The sequence below is a fragment of the Enoplosus armatus genome, chromosome 21 (assembly GCF_043641665.1).
Source record: "Enoplosus armatus isolate fEnoArm2 chromosome 21, fEnoArm2.hap1, whole genome shotgun sequence".
Classification (NCBI taxonomy): Eukaryota; Metazoa; Chordata; class Actinopteri; order Centrarchiformes; family Enoplosidae; genus Enoplosus; species Enoplosus armatus.
The window spans coordinates 6169671-6182309 of record NC_092200.1 but is presented as its reverse complement, the minus strand read 5'-3'; the positions used below and the strand labels follow the sequence as shown (position 1 = coordinate 6182309).

Sequence of the window (12639 nt, the reverse complement as noted above, 5' to 3'; positions counted from 1 at the left end):
GCAGCACGACGGTCATTAATATGTTTTTAATCGGTTTTGGTTTTTATAACAATACATCACATACTCTATCCAGTTCACGTTTACAATAGAAGTGTGGATCCTTCACTTCATAGGAATGTCTCTCTACAATTCTTTACATAGTCTCCTCCAGTACAACTAATTCACTTTGAATAGATTCTTGCTTGTTGTGTAATAAACCTCAGTCTTCTCCTCTTCTCACCTGTGTTTTCTATTTATTTCTCTTTAGAACATCAGTGCTGGACCTCTAAAACTTGACTACAAAACCCTGGCCGCTCTGCCCACCACCAGTCTGCAGAAACTCAACAGGGTAAGACTCTCTTTGTGTTCTGATGTCCTCAGGCAGCGGTGGAAGATACAGACTTTTACACTAAATGTTGTGAATGCTGTTACTTTGAAAAAGAGTGCAGTTCTCCCAAGTTGTAAATTGCTTGTGTTTCTGTGTGGGCTATGTTGGAAATGGCCTTCATGCCTCAGAATAGTCCTCTTCATGGAACCCTTTGTGTTTATGTCCCGGGACACTGAGTGACCCAGAGCCAACCAGTTGCCCCTCCAGGAGCAGGAATGTTAACCTCCCTCCATGTGCGTCACCCCAAGTCAACATTACTGACTCTGGCTCCAAGGCCAAACCCATACAACATGTCCCGTCAGCGTGGCGTAATTGTGTCCTACAACAATTAACAAGAGCAGATATGACCCTAACATGGACTGAAGAAACAACATGAAGATGAAGAAGTCTGGAAAAAGACCAAGCTCATCAAGAGAAGTACAGAATCAAGAGCAGAAAATAAAAAGAATGAAAAAAGCTGTGGAAGAAAGACGACCAGAAGACGGTGGAATTGAAAGGAAACATGGCCAAAGGGCAGGCACTGTCCTGTTTGATAAAAGGAGTGTGAGTGTGTGAAAGAGGTGGCGAGATGGGGGAAGGGGACAGCTGCCCACTATCAAGCGGCCTGTCCTCTGCGATATTTTAAACCTGCATCTGGCTCTGAATTGGATGGAGCCTGTTGGGTGGGTGGGGTGCCAGACAGGGAGGGAGGGTATCGTCTAAGAGGGACAGACAAGTGTTTCAGTTGGAGTTCCCAAAGTCCTCTGAGTGGACGTACAGTGCTGTCCTGTTACCATCCTACAGGTATTAGGTTTATTATTCTTTCTTCTGTCTTGTATTTGTTGTTACTTCTGTCTTGATTCATTCTCTTTCCACTTTATTTTGATTTAGATCATATGATTTTGACTTGGTTTAAGACACGCCTAGACCTCTTACAGTCCTTGTTCCGTTACTCTTAAATACACATCTTAAAACTCCACCAAGTACTACGAAGAATTGTTCTTTTATTAACATTTGGGTCACATAAACTCATGCATTATGCGAGTTGTGTAAGCTTTAAATAGACGGCTTGTTTGTTTTTGTGCCCTACTTGTAGATCTCTGGCCTGTTAGATTGTCTAGGAGGACTATGCAGCTGTTCGTGCTCAGTGCGTTGGAGCTCCAGCACACGTGGTCCTGCTCCAACTGTGTCACAGTGACCCTTTATTACAGCCTGCAAGTTCTTATCGAAGGTTTAACTAAAAAAAACAGAGACGGCTCTTGATGAAAATGGTTGTCTTTCGTGATAGTGATTCTGCAAAAACAAAATAATATGCTGTAAACCGGCCGAGGTTTACTGTGATTTTATAAGAAGGTGTCAGGCATGATGAGCTGCAGGAGCTGCCTTTTTGCCTTTGAATATCACTGGAAAGGAGGGGGTTCGAAGTAAAATTGTGGCACTGTAGCATTGTTTTGGAAGGAACTTTTGGTTTGGTTTATTGACAACATTGATCTATATTTATAAAATACAACCTGTCGCTCTATCCCTGACAAGAACGAAAGAGTTCTGGACTTATTTCCATCTTTGTCGTTGGTGTTTACAGTCCGCCAACCTTTTATAAAGACGAAGACAGGTGTTCAATGTCAGGGCATTAAGAAATATTATAAAATAGGAACTGAAAAACTAGAAAATAATGTGTCATGGTGCATAGGAGATAAAGAAACTGGTAGAAGTCTGTTTAACTCTAAAATGATCAATTCTGCTAATTAAAAGTTTGCCTGAGAAGCAATTACTTCAATATTGTACAAGTAGGGAGTAAAAATGATTCAGTTCCTGGTTCCTTCCTAGCATGACTGGCTCAGTGTGTCGGCATGCTGGTTCTCGCTCTTCGCTCTCACACCAAAAAACCCCAGCTGTCCCTCACAGTCTGTGTCGGAGCCAAAAGGGCACTCGTTCACATTCCACCCCACTGACCCTCATCACACCACCGACTCTTATAGTCAGCATGTAGAGAGCCACATTACTGCCTCACAATGCTTGTTGTATTCTTAGTCCGGCTATTTTCATTATTGCCACATACGCCAAGGTCACGTCTAATACATTCCATAGTTATCTGGATTGACTTGAGGCTGTTCAGGAGGTATTTTTCGGTGTTGCGTATGTAAAAACAGGACACTTCCGTGGTTGCACTTACAGTATCAGGCTTCTTTACATGGATTGGGTTATATGTTGCATGTTCTCCTACAGTGACATCACCCGTCCTATGTTCAGTACAGTAGTAGTTGAAGGCGTGCCGGAGCCTGAATGTCTTGCTGATCTGATAATGTGGTTATTTGAGGCAGAGGCCAAGAGCCTGGACTTCAGTAATGTGTCTAGTAACATACAGCAGCAGTTAACATGTCTTGAATGATGGACACTGAGACACTTATCTTAAAGGCTTCAGCAAAGATTTAGTGATGTGAGTAACTCTTTTTAGCAGCTAGAGGCTTGTGTGTCAAGTGTGTATTTATAGGAGCACTTGTAAGACACACAATTACTCTTCTTCTCATCATATTCATTGATGGTTAATTTGGTGTTTTGTAATAGGTTGTTTTTGTTTTTTAGTTAACAAAAGTTGTTTCCAGTTGAGTGACAATTGCTTACTTCATGAGGATAAAACATGTCTGCCTTTGTAGATCTATTGTCACTCACTATTTCCTCCTCATTTGCGACTTCTCTTAAAGGACAGTTTTGGTTTATTAAGACTCGGATCTTGATTTTGTAGGTTTGTCCATGTTATAATAACATTGTACTCACCAAGGTAACTGCTGAGCTCTCTAGATGCAGCAACGTTGCTAAAAAGAAGTCACAAGCAGTCAGATCAGACAGGTTAGTCAAACGTATGTGGACGAGAAAACAAAAGCTAACAGTAAAATTATTACACAAACTGTTTTAACATTCATTACAGTTTACAGACCAACTTCCTGCTTCAGCTTTGACCTACTGTGCTGGAATAGTTGGCATACAGTTTATCTGAGCAAGGAGTGATTAAAGTGAGTGCACCCGACAGTAAGTGTGGCTGTCACACAGGTTTTACCTCCAAATAAAGCAGTTTTTTGCCCTGTTGAACTCTGTGGAAGCCACGTTATAGTGATCATAGTGACCCAGATCTGAGCTGTTACTCTGGTGAGATCGATCTCATCATAATTGATTGAAATAATGGCCAAACCGATGAAAATATAATAAAAGTTAAACTGGGATTATCCTTAAATCTTCTTTCTCAGTTTCTCCTCTATTCTGTTTTTAAAACATTCAGCTTTTATTCTTTTAAATACCACTAGTGATAATTTCCTTTGAGTGAGTGAGTTCAGCTTTTCCTGTCAGCCCTTGTTATGTCAGTTTACTGTATCTGTCCTCCCTCTTTCCTTTGTTCCTGTCCAGTTCTCTACTTCTTCTTCTGTAAGTCTGACTGCTCCCATGGAGGCCCCCCTGCAGGCCCAGTACGGAGCCCCTTTAGAGCCTCTGGGCTTCGGCTTAGGCCACCCCACAACACCCCTCAGCCACATGGACCCCGAGTCCTGCCCCAGTCTGAACGCAGAGCATCTGCCCCAGTCTGAACACACAGATTATTTCAATGGATCCCAGTTCTCCCCTAATGGGACCTCCACTGCTGACAGTGCTGGCTCATCAACAACCATTAATTCATCAACATTTGGAGCTGAGGAAGAGGAATGCATGGTGGACTCTCAGCCGATCTGCTTCAAAGAAAACCCTTTCTTGGTGGCCAATCGCAAAGGAAAGGGCCGTCCACCTGGACAGCAGATCCTGTCGGGGCCTCCTGTGGGCTACGGGAAGCAAGGCCAACTGCAGCCCTGGTTGTTCAGCAAGGCAAGCCGCCTGCCTGAGTGTGGTTTGGAGGCAGCATGGTGTGTTACAGCGCACAGTTTGTTGTTTGGCTCACTTGTGTGCCTTGAAATGGATAATTTGCATCAAGGATTTTAATTAGTAACATTCATGCTGATTTGAGCAAAAGAAAAGTCTTTCACTTGAGCGTTTGTCTTTTTAGTTTTTTGGGATTGGCATGTATCCAAAGCACCATACAGTAACAAGTGTGCATATATCTTAGTTTTCTATGATTTGTAAACTGAATTTCTTTGGATTTTAGGCTGTTGGTTGGTAAAAATAAGACATTTAAAGCAGCTATAATCAATATTTTTATAATAACAATTTATCAAATGACAATGTTTAATGTAAAAGGGGTTGCTTAGTGCAGATTCAAAGACATCACTTCAGGCTTGGGGAAAGTGGACATTTTTTACCTTTTCTTTTTATCAAATCCCTAAACTTTTAGTTTTCTTTCTTAGTGGTAGCTTTGCCGTTTCATTGCAGAGGAGGACTAATGTAGTTTTGAAAAAGCTTTCAGTGCCAAGGTCCATGGGGAAATTATTTTTCTCTAAGGAAGTGTGTGTCCAGGTTGTGTGTATTAATCAACCAGCTGGACTGGTGCATGTTTTTGCTGTGAGCACAGAGCTTGTGGCACCTCATAAGGAATTTGGTCACATAGTCCGGTACATAGTCAGGATCGAGAGGAATGTCTGTCCAAACAGCTGCAAGGGAGGTCATAAGTCATGAAGGACCACGACCTGCAAGGCGCACAGAAGAGTGCATGTTGATCAGCAAGAGCTTGTTGTTGGTTGAATTTACTGTAAGATCAATTCTCTACAGGACTAACCGGAGAATCTTGTTTTGGTGTTTCTTTGCTTCACTGACTTTTTCAGTGCACTGAGTGAAAGTAAGAGCAGCTGTTAAGTGTGTTTGGCCTCTGTTTTTCCAGGCGCCTTCTTCTGATTTCACCAGGACGGACAGCCCAATCAGGGAAGCACCATACTCTCCCACCATCCAACCGGTGAGCAGCCTTAACACCCAGCACTCCTCTCCAATATTCATCATCTGCTCTCCTACCATCTTTTTATTTGATTTTCTCCTTTTCCATGAGTCATTTCTACCACTACAGAAGACGTATTTTACGGTTGACCCTGTTGACCTTTCCTCCCACCTGTAGCCCAGCCACCACTCTTCCAACAGCTCCTTGTGTGCAGGCAGGGAGACCCGCTTCGTAAGTGGGTCTTGTGGCCCTCTCTGCTCTGGCCTGGATTTTTCTTTTTTAGCATATGCGTCGGCAGCTCTGAGCCCGCTGTCTGTTAATAAATCATAACTAGTTCAGCTACCGTGTCTGACACAGTCCTGAAAAGCATGCGACTGCTTCTCCATGGCCAGCTGATTACTGATGCTTTGCCTCATGCAGACTGGATGTGCGTTCATTGGAGAAATAGATTTTTGACTGATTGTCCTTAATGTCTCTACTGACCAGCTGTGGCTTCGTAGTCTCACAGGACGATAACAAAATAAAATTTCCATTTTTACTTGAGCAAAGTTACCAGTCTTGTGCAAATACTGTATTTATAATTGGTAAAAGGAATTGAGATATCAATGTGACAAAGGGCCCACAATTGATGATCAGAAGAGCTCAAGCTAAACCCTGGTGGCATTGCATTGTTTGGGAGTGTCTTCATTTGGCCTGGCATCATCCTGAAGAAGCTCCAGTAGTTCAAATTGAGTGACTGTATGCACCTTTTGTGAGCAGATGGTGCAGATCCATGCATTTCATTTCATTGTCATTGTCATTATTTTATTTTCATTGTTTTGCAGGCAAACGTTCATTACACCTCTACTCCTACTGCCAAGGATGACATTTCATCATCAGTGAGTGTCTATGGAGCCTGAAAACACATCGTTCATGAAATAAATCTTGAGAGTTGGACTGATCACTCTTTTTTAACAGTATATCAGGCTAATATATACTCACGTTTTTAGTAAATCTTTGTTATCAGACAGAAAAATAACATTTGTTTGATAAATAATAATTTGTAGTAATGTATTTAGATTTTAGGCATTTAACTTGTTGTTGTTAGAATCCCACAGAGATCCTGACCCTAAGAAAAATATATATATTTATTAGTATGGGTGTCAGAGGAGTTTTAGTGTCTCGACTTACTACGACTTAAGCTTTTCCATCTGGAGTAACTCTCTGGAGGGACACTTGATGATTGTAATCACTGGGTATGAAAATAAAAATATTTTAAAAACAAACAAAAAGATTGGATATTAGGTATTGTTTTTGGTACAAACTGGTGTTGAGCTTCAAAACACGGTAGACAAATAATCTGAATGGTAAATTATGCTCTGATTAGCTCTACTCATTTTGAGTTTTTCCTTATCATAATCAAGGGTCTAACCAGGGATGGAGGGAGTCAAATTTGTCATTTTAGGCTATTTTGACAAAATGTACTTGACTGATCTCTTGTATAAAATATATTTTGTTTTCTCTCCAGACGCGGCCGGGTGCCATCCAGCCAGTTGGGCGCGTGCGGCAGACTAGCTCCCCCGCGACTCCGGACGGCCACAGTCCCAACCCTTTCCAGCATGGCCCCTCCCCCTTCAACTCCCAGACCTCTGTAAGACCCCTCACCACCACATAGTGCTGTTTTCTATCCACTCTCAGCTCTGTGCCGCCCACTCTGACTGCACAGCCCCAAAACACTCAAGTGGTGTCTCGCAGCAGAGATGCAGATAATTCTGGCACGAGTGATTTTTGTTTCTAAAGAGGCTAAAACAAAAGAAAGGAAGACTTGTATTTGAATGCACAGGGGAGTTGAGTCTGTGCAGGTGCTGCCGACTGTGACCCCCGGGCACACCTGGAGGTTAACTGTGTTTGAACTACTCCTGCAAACGGAGCTTCCAGCCCGACTCTGAGCTCCTGAATCAGACATCGCTTTTCATACTTGCAGCTTTCTGAAATGTTCCACTTATTTCTTCCTTTGGCAAGCAGCATAGTTGGATCGGTAAATAATGAAGAAGCTATGATTTCATCTCCCGTCTTCCTCCTGTTTGTTTCACAAAGGAGCTCATACAGAACAATCTGTCATGGCTTTGAACTTTCCAGGCCCTACTGTGTGTCTCTCTCTGGCATACTCCCCTCCTCTCTCACATGAAACCAGCCGCCATGCTGTTCACCTGTTCTCCTCCAGTCTTCTTCAACTTTGCTGTTTTTTTCATAGTCTACCCTCTCCTCCATGTCTCTGTCTGTCCATCCTTCCCACCTCCTCTACTTCCCCTCGGCTCCTTTACCATATGGACCTACCTCATTCCCGTCATGCCCACCCCACCCTCCCCCCTGCAGCCTCGCGCCCCCTCCCCTACCTCGCCCGACGAGTTCACCATGAATGTCAAGCAGGCATACAAGGCGTTTGCCGCCGTGCCTCGCTCACTGGCAGTGCTGGAGCCGCCGCAGGTAGGCCGTGTTGCCCGGACTCCCCCGGGTCACAACGACAAAAGCATGCTGTGCTGATTGGTTGGTCTCGCCCCCCGCCCCCTCCTGACTGGAGCAGGCTGTCCTTTAAGGAGCCTGCACTGTGTCGGGGGGCCTGTGACGTGCTGTGACGTGTGGAATGCGTTCATCAATGGTTTTTGTACTCCAGTGCCATCATCTATCACACCGGTGTTGAGTCTTGATCCATTTGTCCATCTATGTGTGGCTCGTGTACTAATATTCAATCCCCCCCTTTTTTACTTATTGTATCCCAGCTGCTAATCAGTCTGCCTGCTCTGTATCTGTCTTTGTCTTCAGTCTAAGTTCACTTCATTTTACTAACTCTGCTCATCCTGCTGTGCCCAACAGGACCTGTATGGTGTGAGGAACAATTTCCACCCAAAGCAACCTTCTCCAGAGGTGAGTGAACATATTGACCCAAAAAATATTAAAGCACAGCTGTCTGTTGGACCAAATATACGTTTTCTTCTTTACATTATATCTGGAAAAATGTTCAAGGACTAGACATTTATGTGTTCATCAGATATTGTGTTTGATTCAAAAGAGGACCAGTGTTGCATGATGGGTCGTTTGTAGCCTTAATGTTGCTAGGCTAGCAAGTATTTTCAAGTCCGTTTGCGGGTGTTTTTTAAAGTTGGTTCGCCCCAGTAGTTTTTAGGAAGCCAGGTTCAACCTGCAGGAGTTTCGGACAGCTTGTGTGATGTCTTTTGCAGCCACAGAGGAAATAAATTCTTGACAAATGAAAAAAAGTTGAAAGCTTCTCCCAACGTCTTTACTGTAGAATCAGAACACAGACTGAATCATCCGTTAAGCCGCCACCAAATGTCATGATAAAGAGATCAAAATTTCACAGCTTCATGGTTGAGGACTCTCTTCTCCTTGAACTTACAGTATCTTGGGGAAATGTTCCCAGCAGGACAGGTCTGGAAGTATTTTTCCAAAAATAGATGTTGGAAAAGGGGTCGTCTTAGAAAAAAAAAAAAACTGAAAACGAACACCCCCACTGGCTTTTAGTCATCTTAGTCTGACAGTCTGGTGATGACCTGTGTGGCCTTTTCAGCCTGAGTTGAACAACGAGGTGTTTGAGGATGACATAGATGGTCAGGAGGGAGCTGGTAAGGGCCTGACCAGCAAGGTCTCCCCCCGTCAGGAGTATATGAGCCTGGCAGCTGTGCCTCGCCTCTCCAGGCTTTCCACGGACCTGCAGGTACCCACCGCCTTCGCCACATCTATAAGCAGCCCTGTTCTGTGTCTGGGCCGTGGTGTGCTTGGCTTGACCGGTGGTGGTGTCTCTACTCCCAGAGACTGGGAGACAGCCATGTTACTTCTGTCAATAATGGGACTGCCACGTTAATTGATCTTAAATTGGCTAAATGGTGCTGGGATCTGTTTTAATGGCTACTTGTTTTCTTTCTTCTTGGTCTGTCGTACTTCTCTCCTCTGACATCTGCTGTGATATCCTCTGCTCTTTTGGCAAATGGCTCTGCAACAATGCAAATAGCGAAACACTAGCAGCAAATATTGGCCTTTATGTCTGTTTTGTCACTTGTAAATATCCAGGTGCTACGATCTTATCAACTGTAATATTCATCACTCTGTATTCTGTCCTTGATTTCTCTTGTACCCCTACAGAGTCCCTCTCCTAGCGGTAAGGACAGCCCAGAGCAGCGCTCTTTCAGGGACAGACAGAAGTATTTTGAGATTGACGTGAAGCAGCAGACACCAGAGAAACCCAAACCTCGAGTCTCTCTTGTTGGAGAGGATGACCTCAAGAAAATGAGGGAGGAAGAAGGTTTGTTTCTATTGTTTCTCCTCGAGCGTCCTTTGCCAATAAATAAAGACGACTGACTCTGCTAACCTGCCCTCCAATTGTACAAACTGAGTTTGTTCTTCTCACCAGAGAGGAAGTTTGAGCAGCGGGCACGGGAGTACCTGCTGGATGAAGACGAGGAGGACGAGGAGGAGGACCTGGCTAAGCAGGTGGCGCAGATGAAGGCCTCTGGCAAAGTGTTGCTGGATGGAGTGGAGTACAACGTGGAGCCAGTATCCATCCCATCCCAGCACTGCTCCACACCACCAAGCTACAACGCCACACCACCGAGCTACTGTGGCAGCTCAGGGTAAGAAGTTATATGTTATTATTGCTTTAAATGTTTTCTTTTTCATTTCTTCAGCTAATTGCTTTTGGTGTGTGTGTTTAGGCCTTCCTCTGTTGATGGTAAGGGAGACTCTCAGAGGAATTCACTAGAGGACGGCTTCAGGCTGGAGCAGAGACCCAACTCCATGACTGGGTAATTACATCGTGCACGGCATCTTTGAACGTCTCTTTGCTGTTGTTTTTGTCACCATGATCATCACTGCTACGTATGTGTCTTCTCAGTCTGATTCCAGTGTACCCTGGGGAGTCGGCGGCCCCCATCCGCACGGCCAAAGCAGAGCGCAGACACCAAGAGAGACTTCGTATGCAGAGCCCCGAGCTGACTGTGGCCCCTGACAAGGACCTGTCCCCTGCTGAGAAACGAGCTCTGGAGGCTGAGAAGAGAGCCATGTGGAGGGCAGCACGGTAAATATAACGCAGCATGTAACACACACAGGTCTTTTTTGTATTTTGTAAAACTTTTAAAGTACAGAGAGTAACAAATTATTATTACTAACTATTTTGGCTAATAAACAAGGTCAAACAGGTCTTTGGTAGAGGCTCACATGTTGGCACCTGATTGTTTCACACTTAGCATGTTACCACACAAATCTAAATATTTTCAGCTTTATCTGCTCACACCAAAGTGGGTTTACACTTGCAGTATATCAATTTTTGGTCTGAATTAATTTGAACAAGGCAGGAGTCAGAAGGGAAGTTTATATCACATGTACAGTCACCAGCAGATGGAAGCATGATGTGGATAAAAAATGTTGGTAGCATTGTGTGTTGGTTCCTGGTAATGCTGACGTTGAACAAAGGCTAAAACTGAATACCAAACATGCAAAATGCTCTGTGCTGTTTCAAAGGTTGCATAGTGTGGGCTTAATAAGAGAGAGGGTTAGAGACACTTTTGTCCCAGATCTCCTGATAAACAGTTTGTCAATAACAAAGTTCAGTTTTAGTTGCAGCCAACACAAATATAAGTTCACAGTTCATTGTGTTGTGACACCATCCTGTGTGTGGTTAGTCTGTCTCCTCTCTTATTTCTTTCATGTTAAAGAATTTAATCTTATTTATTATTCCTGGCTCTGTTGGTGTTTTACCTTCCATTCTTTGGTTTTCTTCTCTTTTTCTGTCTGTATGCCTTTCTTTCCTTCCTCACCCCCTCATATTCCTCCTGCATCCTGGTGTACCTGTCATCACATTCCCCCTCCTCTCTTTCACCCTCTCCCTGGCCTCATGGGGCCCAGGCCATATGGTCTAGAGGAGGATGTTAGGCAGTATGAGCAGGACCTGGCTAAGAGGCTCTACCAGGCCCGAGTGAGGGCATCTCAGGGCACGGCAGAGGCCCCCCAGCCCCCCACCTCCTCCTGTACCTCCTCCTCTGCAGCCTCCCAGCTCAGGTCTGCTCCTCGGCCCCAGCCACCAGGGCCAGACGCACGGCATCGTAGGGGTGTGCTGGGGTGTTTTGGCTTTGGGGTATTTTGCTAGAGGCCGAGGTCGGAAAGGTCCGAGCAAGCACTCGCAGCAACACTGTGACAGTGCTTCACTGCCTTTCTAGCGCCGTCTTGCTTCTGCACGTCTTTGCTGTTTCTAGCTTCCTCTGGTTCCCCCTCTCTCTATTCTGTCTTGTCTCCCCCCTCTCTGCAGCACTCTTTTCATTTGCGCCTTGCTGTTCTCTTGATTTTCATACTGTTATTTGTACTAACACTCAGCCCGCAGTAAGTTTGCAAGCTATTTGTGAGTTGAGGGTAAGCCTACGAGCAGTAGGTAGTCCTTTTCCTGGAATGCCTTTTATTGTGTAATTAAATCAAACTGGTTGTTTGCCACAGCAAACCAGGACAAGGAGCACCCAAACTTAGTAGTGAAGGGCACTACACCCACCTATAGTGGTGTGTGTGTGTGTCAGTCTTTGTCTCTGTATGTCCTTAAGTCTTTTCTTATGTTCTACTATCATTTATCTGATGGTGGTCGTTTCTCTTGTAGAATGAAGTCTCTGGAGCAGGATGCGCTGAAAGCTCAGATGGTCATCGCCAAGTCTCGGGACGGGAAGAAACGTGGGACACTAGACCAGCTGACGGAGTCGCCCTCGCCTGCCCCTACACCCTCTCCAACACCTATGGAAGGTAGGAAGCTGCTGTCCTTAAGGCCACTGAGGCCAGTTTACATGACAAACATCTTTTAAGTCATTACTTAACAGACTTATTTTAACAGATTTAGCAAAAGGGTACTGTATTTCCTGTACTTACAAAAAGAGTTTTTATACAAAACTACCACCACCACCAATATCATACATAATACATACTATATAAATAAATCTTTACTTACTTACCTACAAGCACATTAAATCTAAAACCTTGCCTTTCTGTTCTAACTTCACATTTTCTGTTTTCCTCTGACAGAGCTCAGTCCTCGAGGACTAACCTCTCCAGGCAGGCTGGTAAGCTCTAAACCTTTTCCCTTTTTCTTAGTTTCCAGTTTATTTTCGACAGATTTTTCCACTGGCCTTTGTGCCGGTGTCAACAGTTTACTGTATCCTTTGTATGGACTTGGCGAGCTTGAATCGTCAAATATTTGAACAAAGCTGTAACGCTGATTTGATTTGAGAAAGGCAACAAACAAGATTGTTGGTATACAAACTGGAAAAGGGGAAAAAACGTATGTTTGCTTCAGAACACATTGGCATTAATCCTCCATCTTGCTCATTGTCACTCTAGCCAATCAGCCGACAGCTGGCTGTTTGAATCACCCATTAGCTTCTCTGCCTCCCACTTCCCCTTTTTCTATTTCCTCATCCCTTTGTTT

The 12639-nt window shown here is 44.2% G+C and overlaps 1 protein-coding gene across 2 annotated transcripts in view; it reads left to right on the top strand.

Annotated features, from left to right (window-relative positions):
* The window catches only part of scrib (scribble planar cell polarity protein), a 61523-nt gene that overhangs the window by 43559 nt on the left and 5325 nt on the right, over positions 1 to 12639 (top strand). The window contains exons 27-38 of one of the 2 annotated variants that reach the window (XM_070928184.1): positions 248 to 328; positions 5139 to 5210; positions 6014 to 6067; positions 6697 to 6819; positions 8043 to 8093; positions 8755 to 8901; positions 9327 to 9486; positions 9595 to 9814; positions 9896 to 9985; positions 10075 to 10257; positions 11821 to 11960; positions 12237 to 12274. In XM_070928184.1, coding sequence (XP_070784285.1) covers positions 248 to 328; positions 5139 to 5210; positions 6014 to 6067; positions 6697 to 6819; positions 8043 to 8093; positions 8755 to 8901; positions 9327 to 9486; positions 9595 to 9814; positions 9896 to 9985; positions 10075 to 10257; positions 11821 to 11960; positions 12237 to 12274 — 1359 coding nt within the window. The remainder of the gene's footprint in view (positions 1 to 247; positions 329 to 5138; positions 5211 to 6013; positions 6068 to 6696; positions 6820 to 8042; positions 8094 to 8754; positions 8902 to 9326; positions 9487 to 9594; positions 9815 to 9895; positions 9986 to 10074; positions 10258 to 11820; positions 11961 to 12236; positions 12275 to 12639) is intronic. The other variant, XM_070928185.1, reaches the window with a different exon arrangement.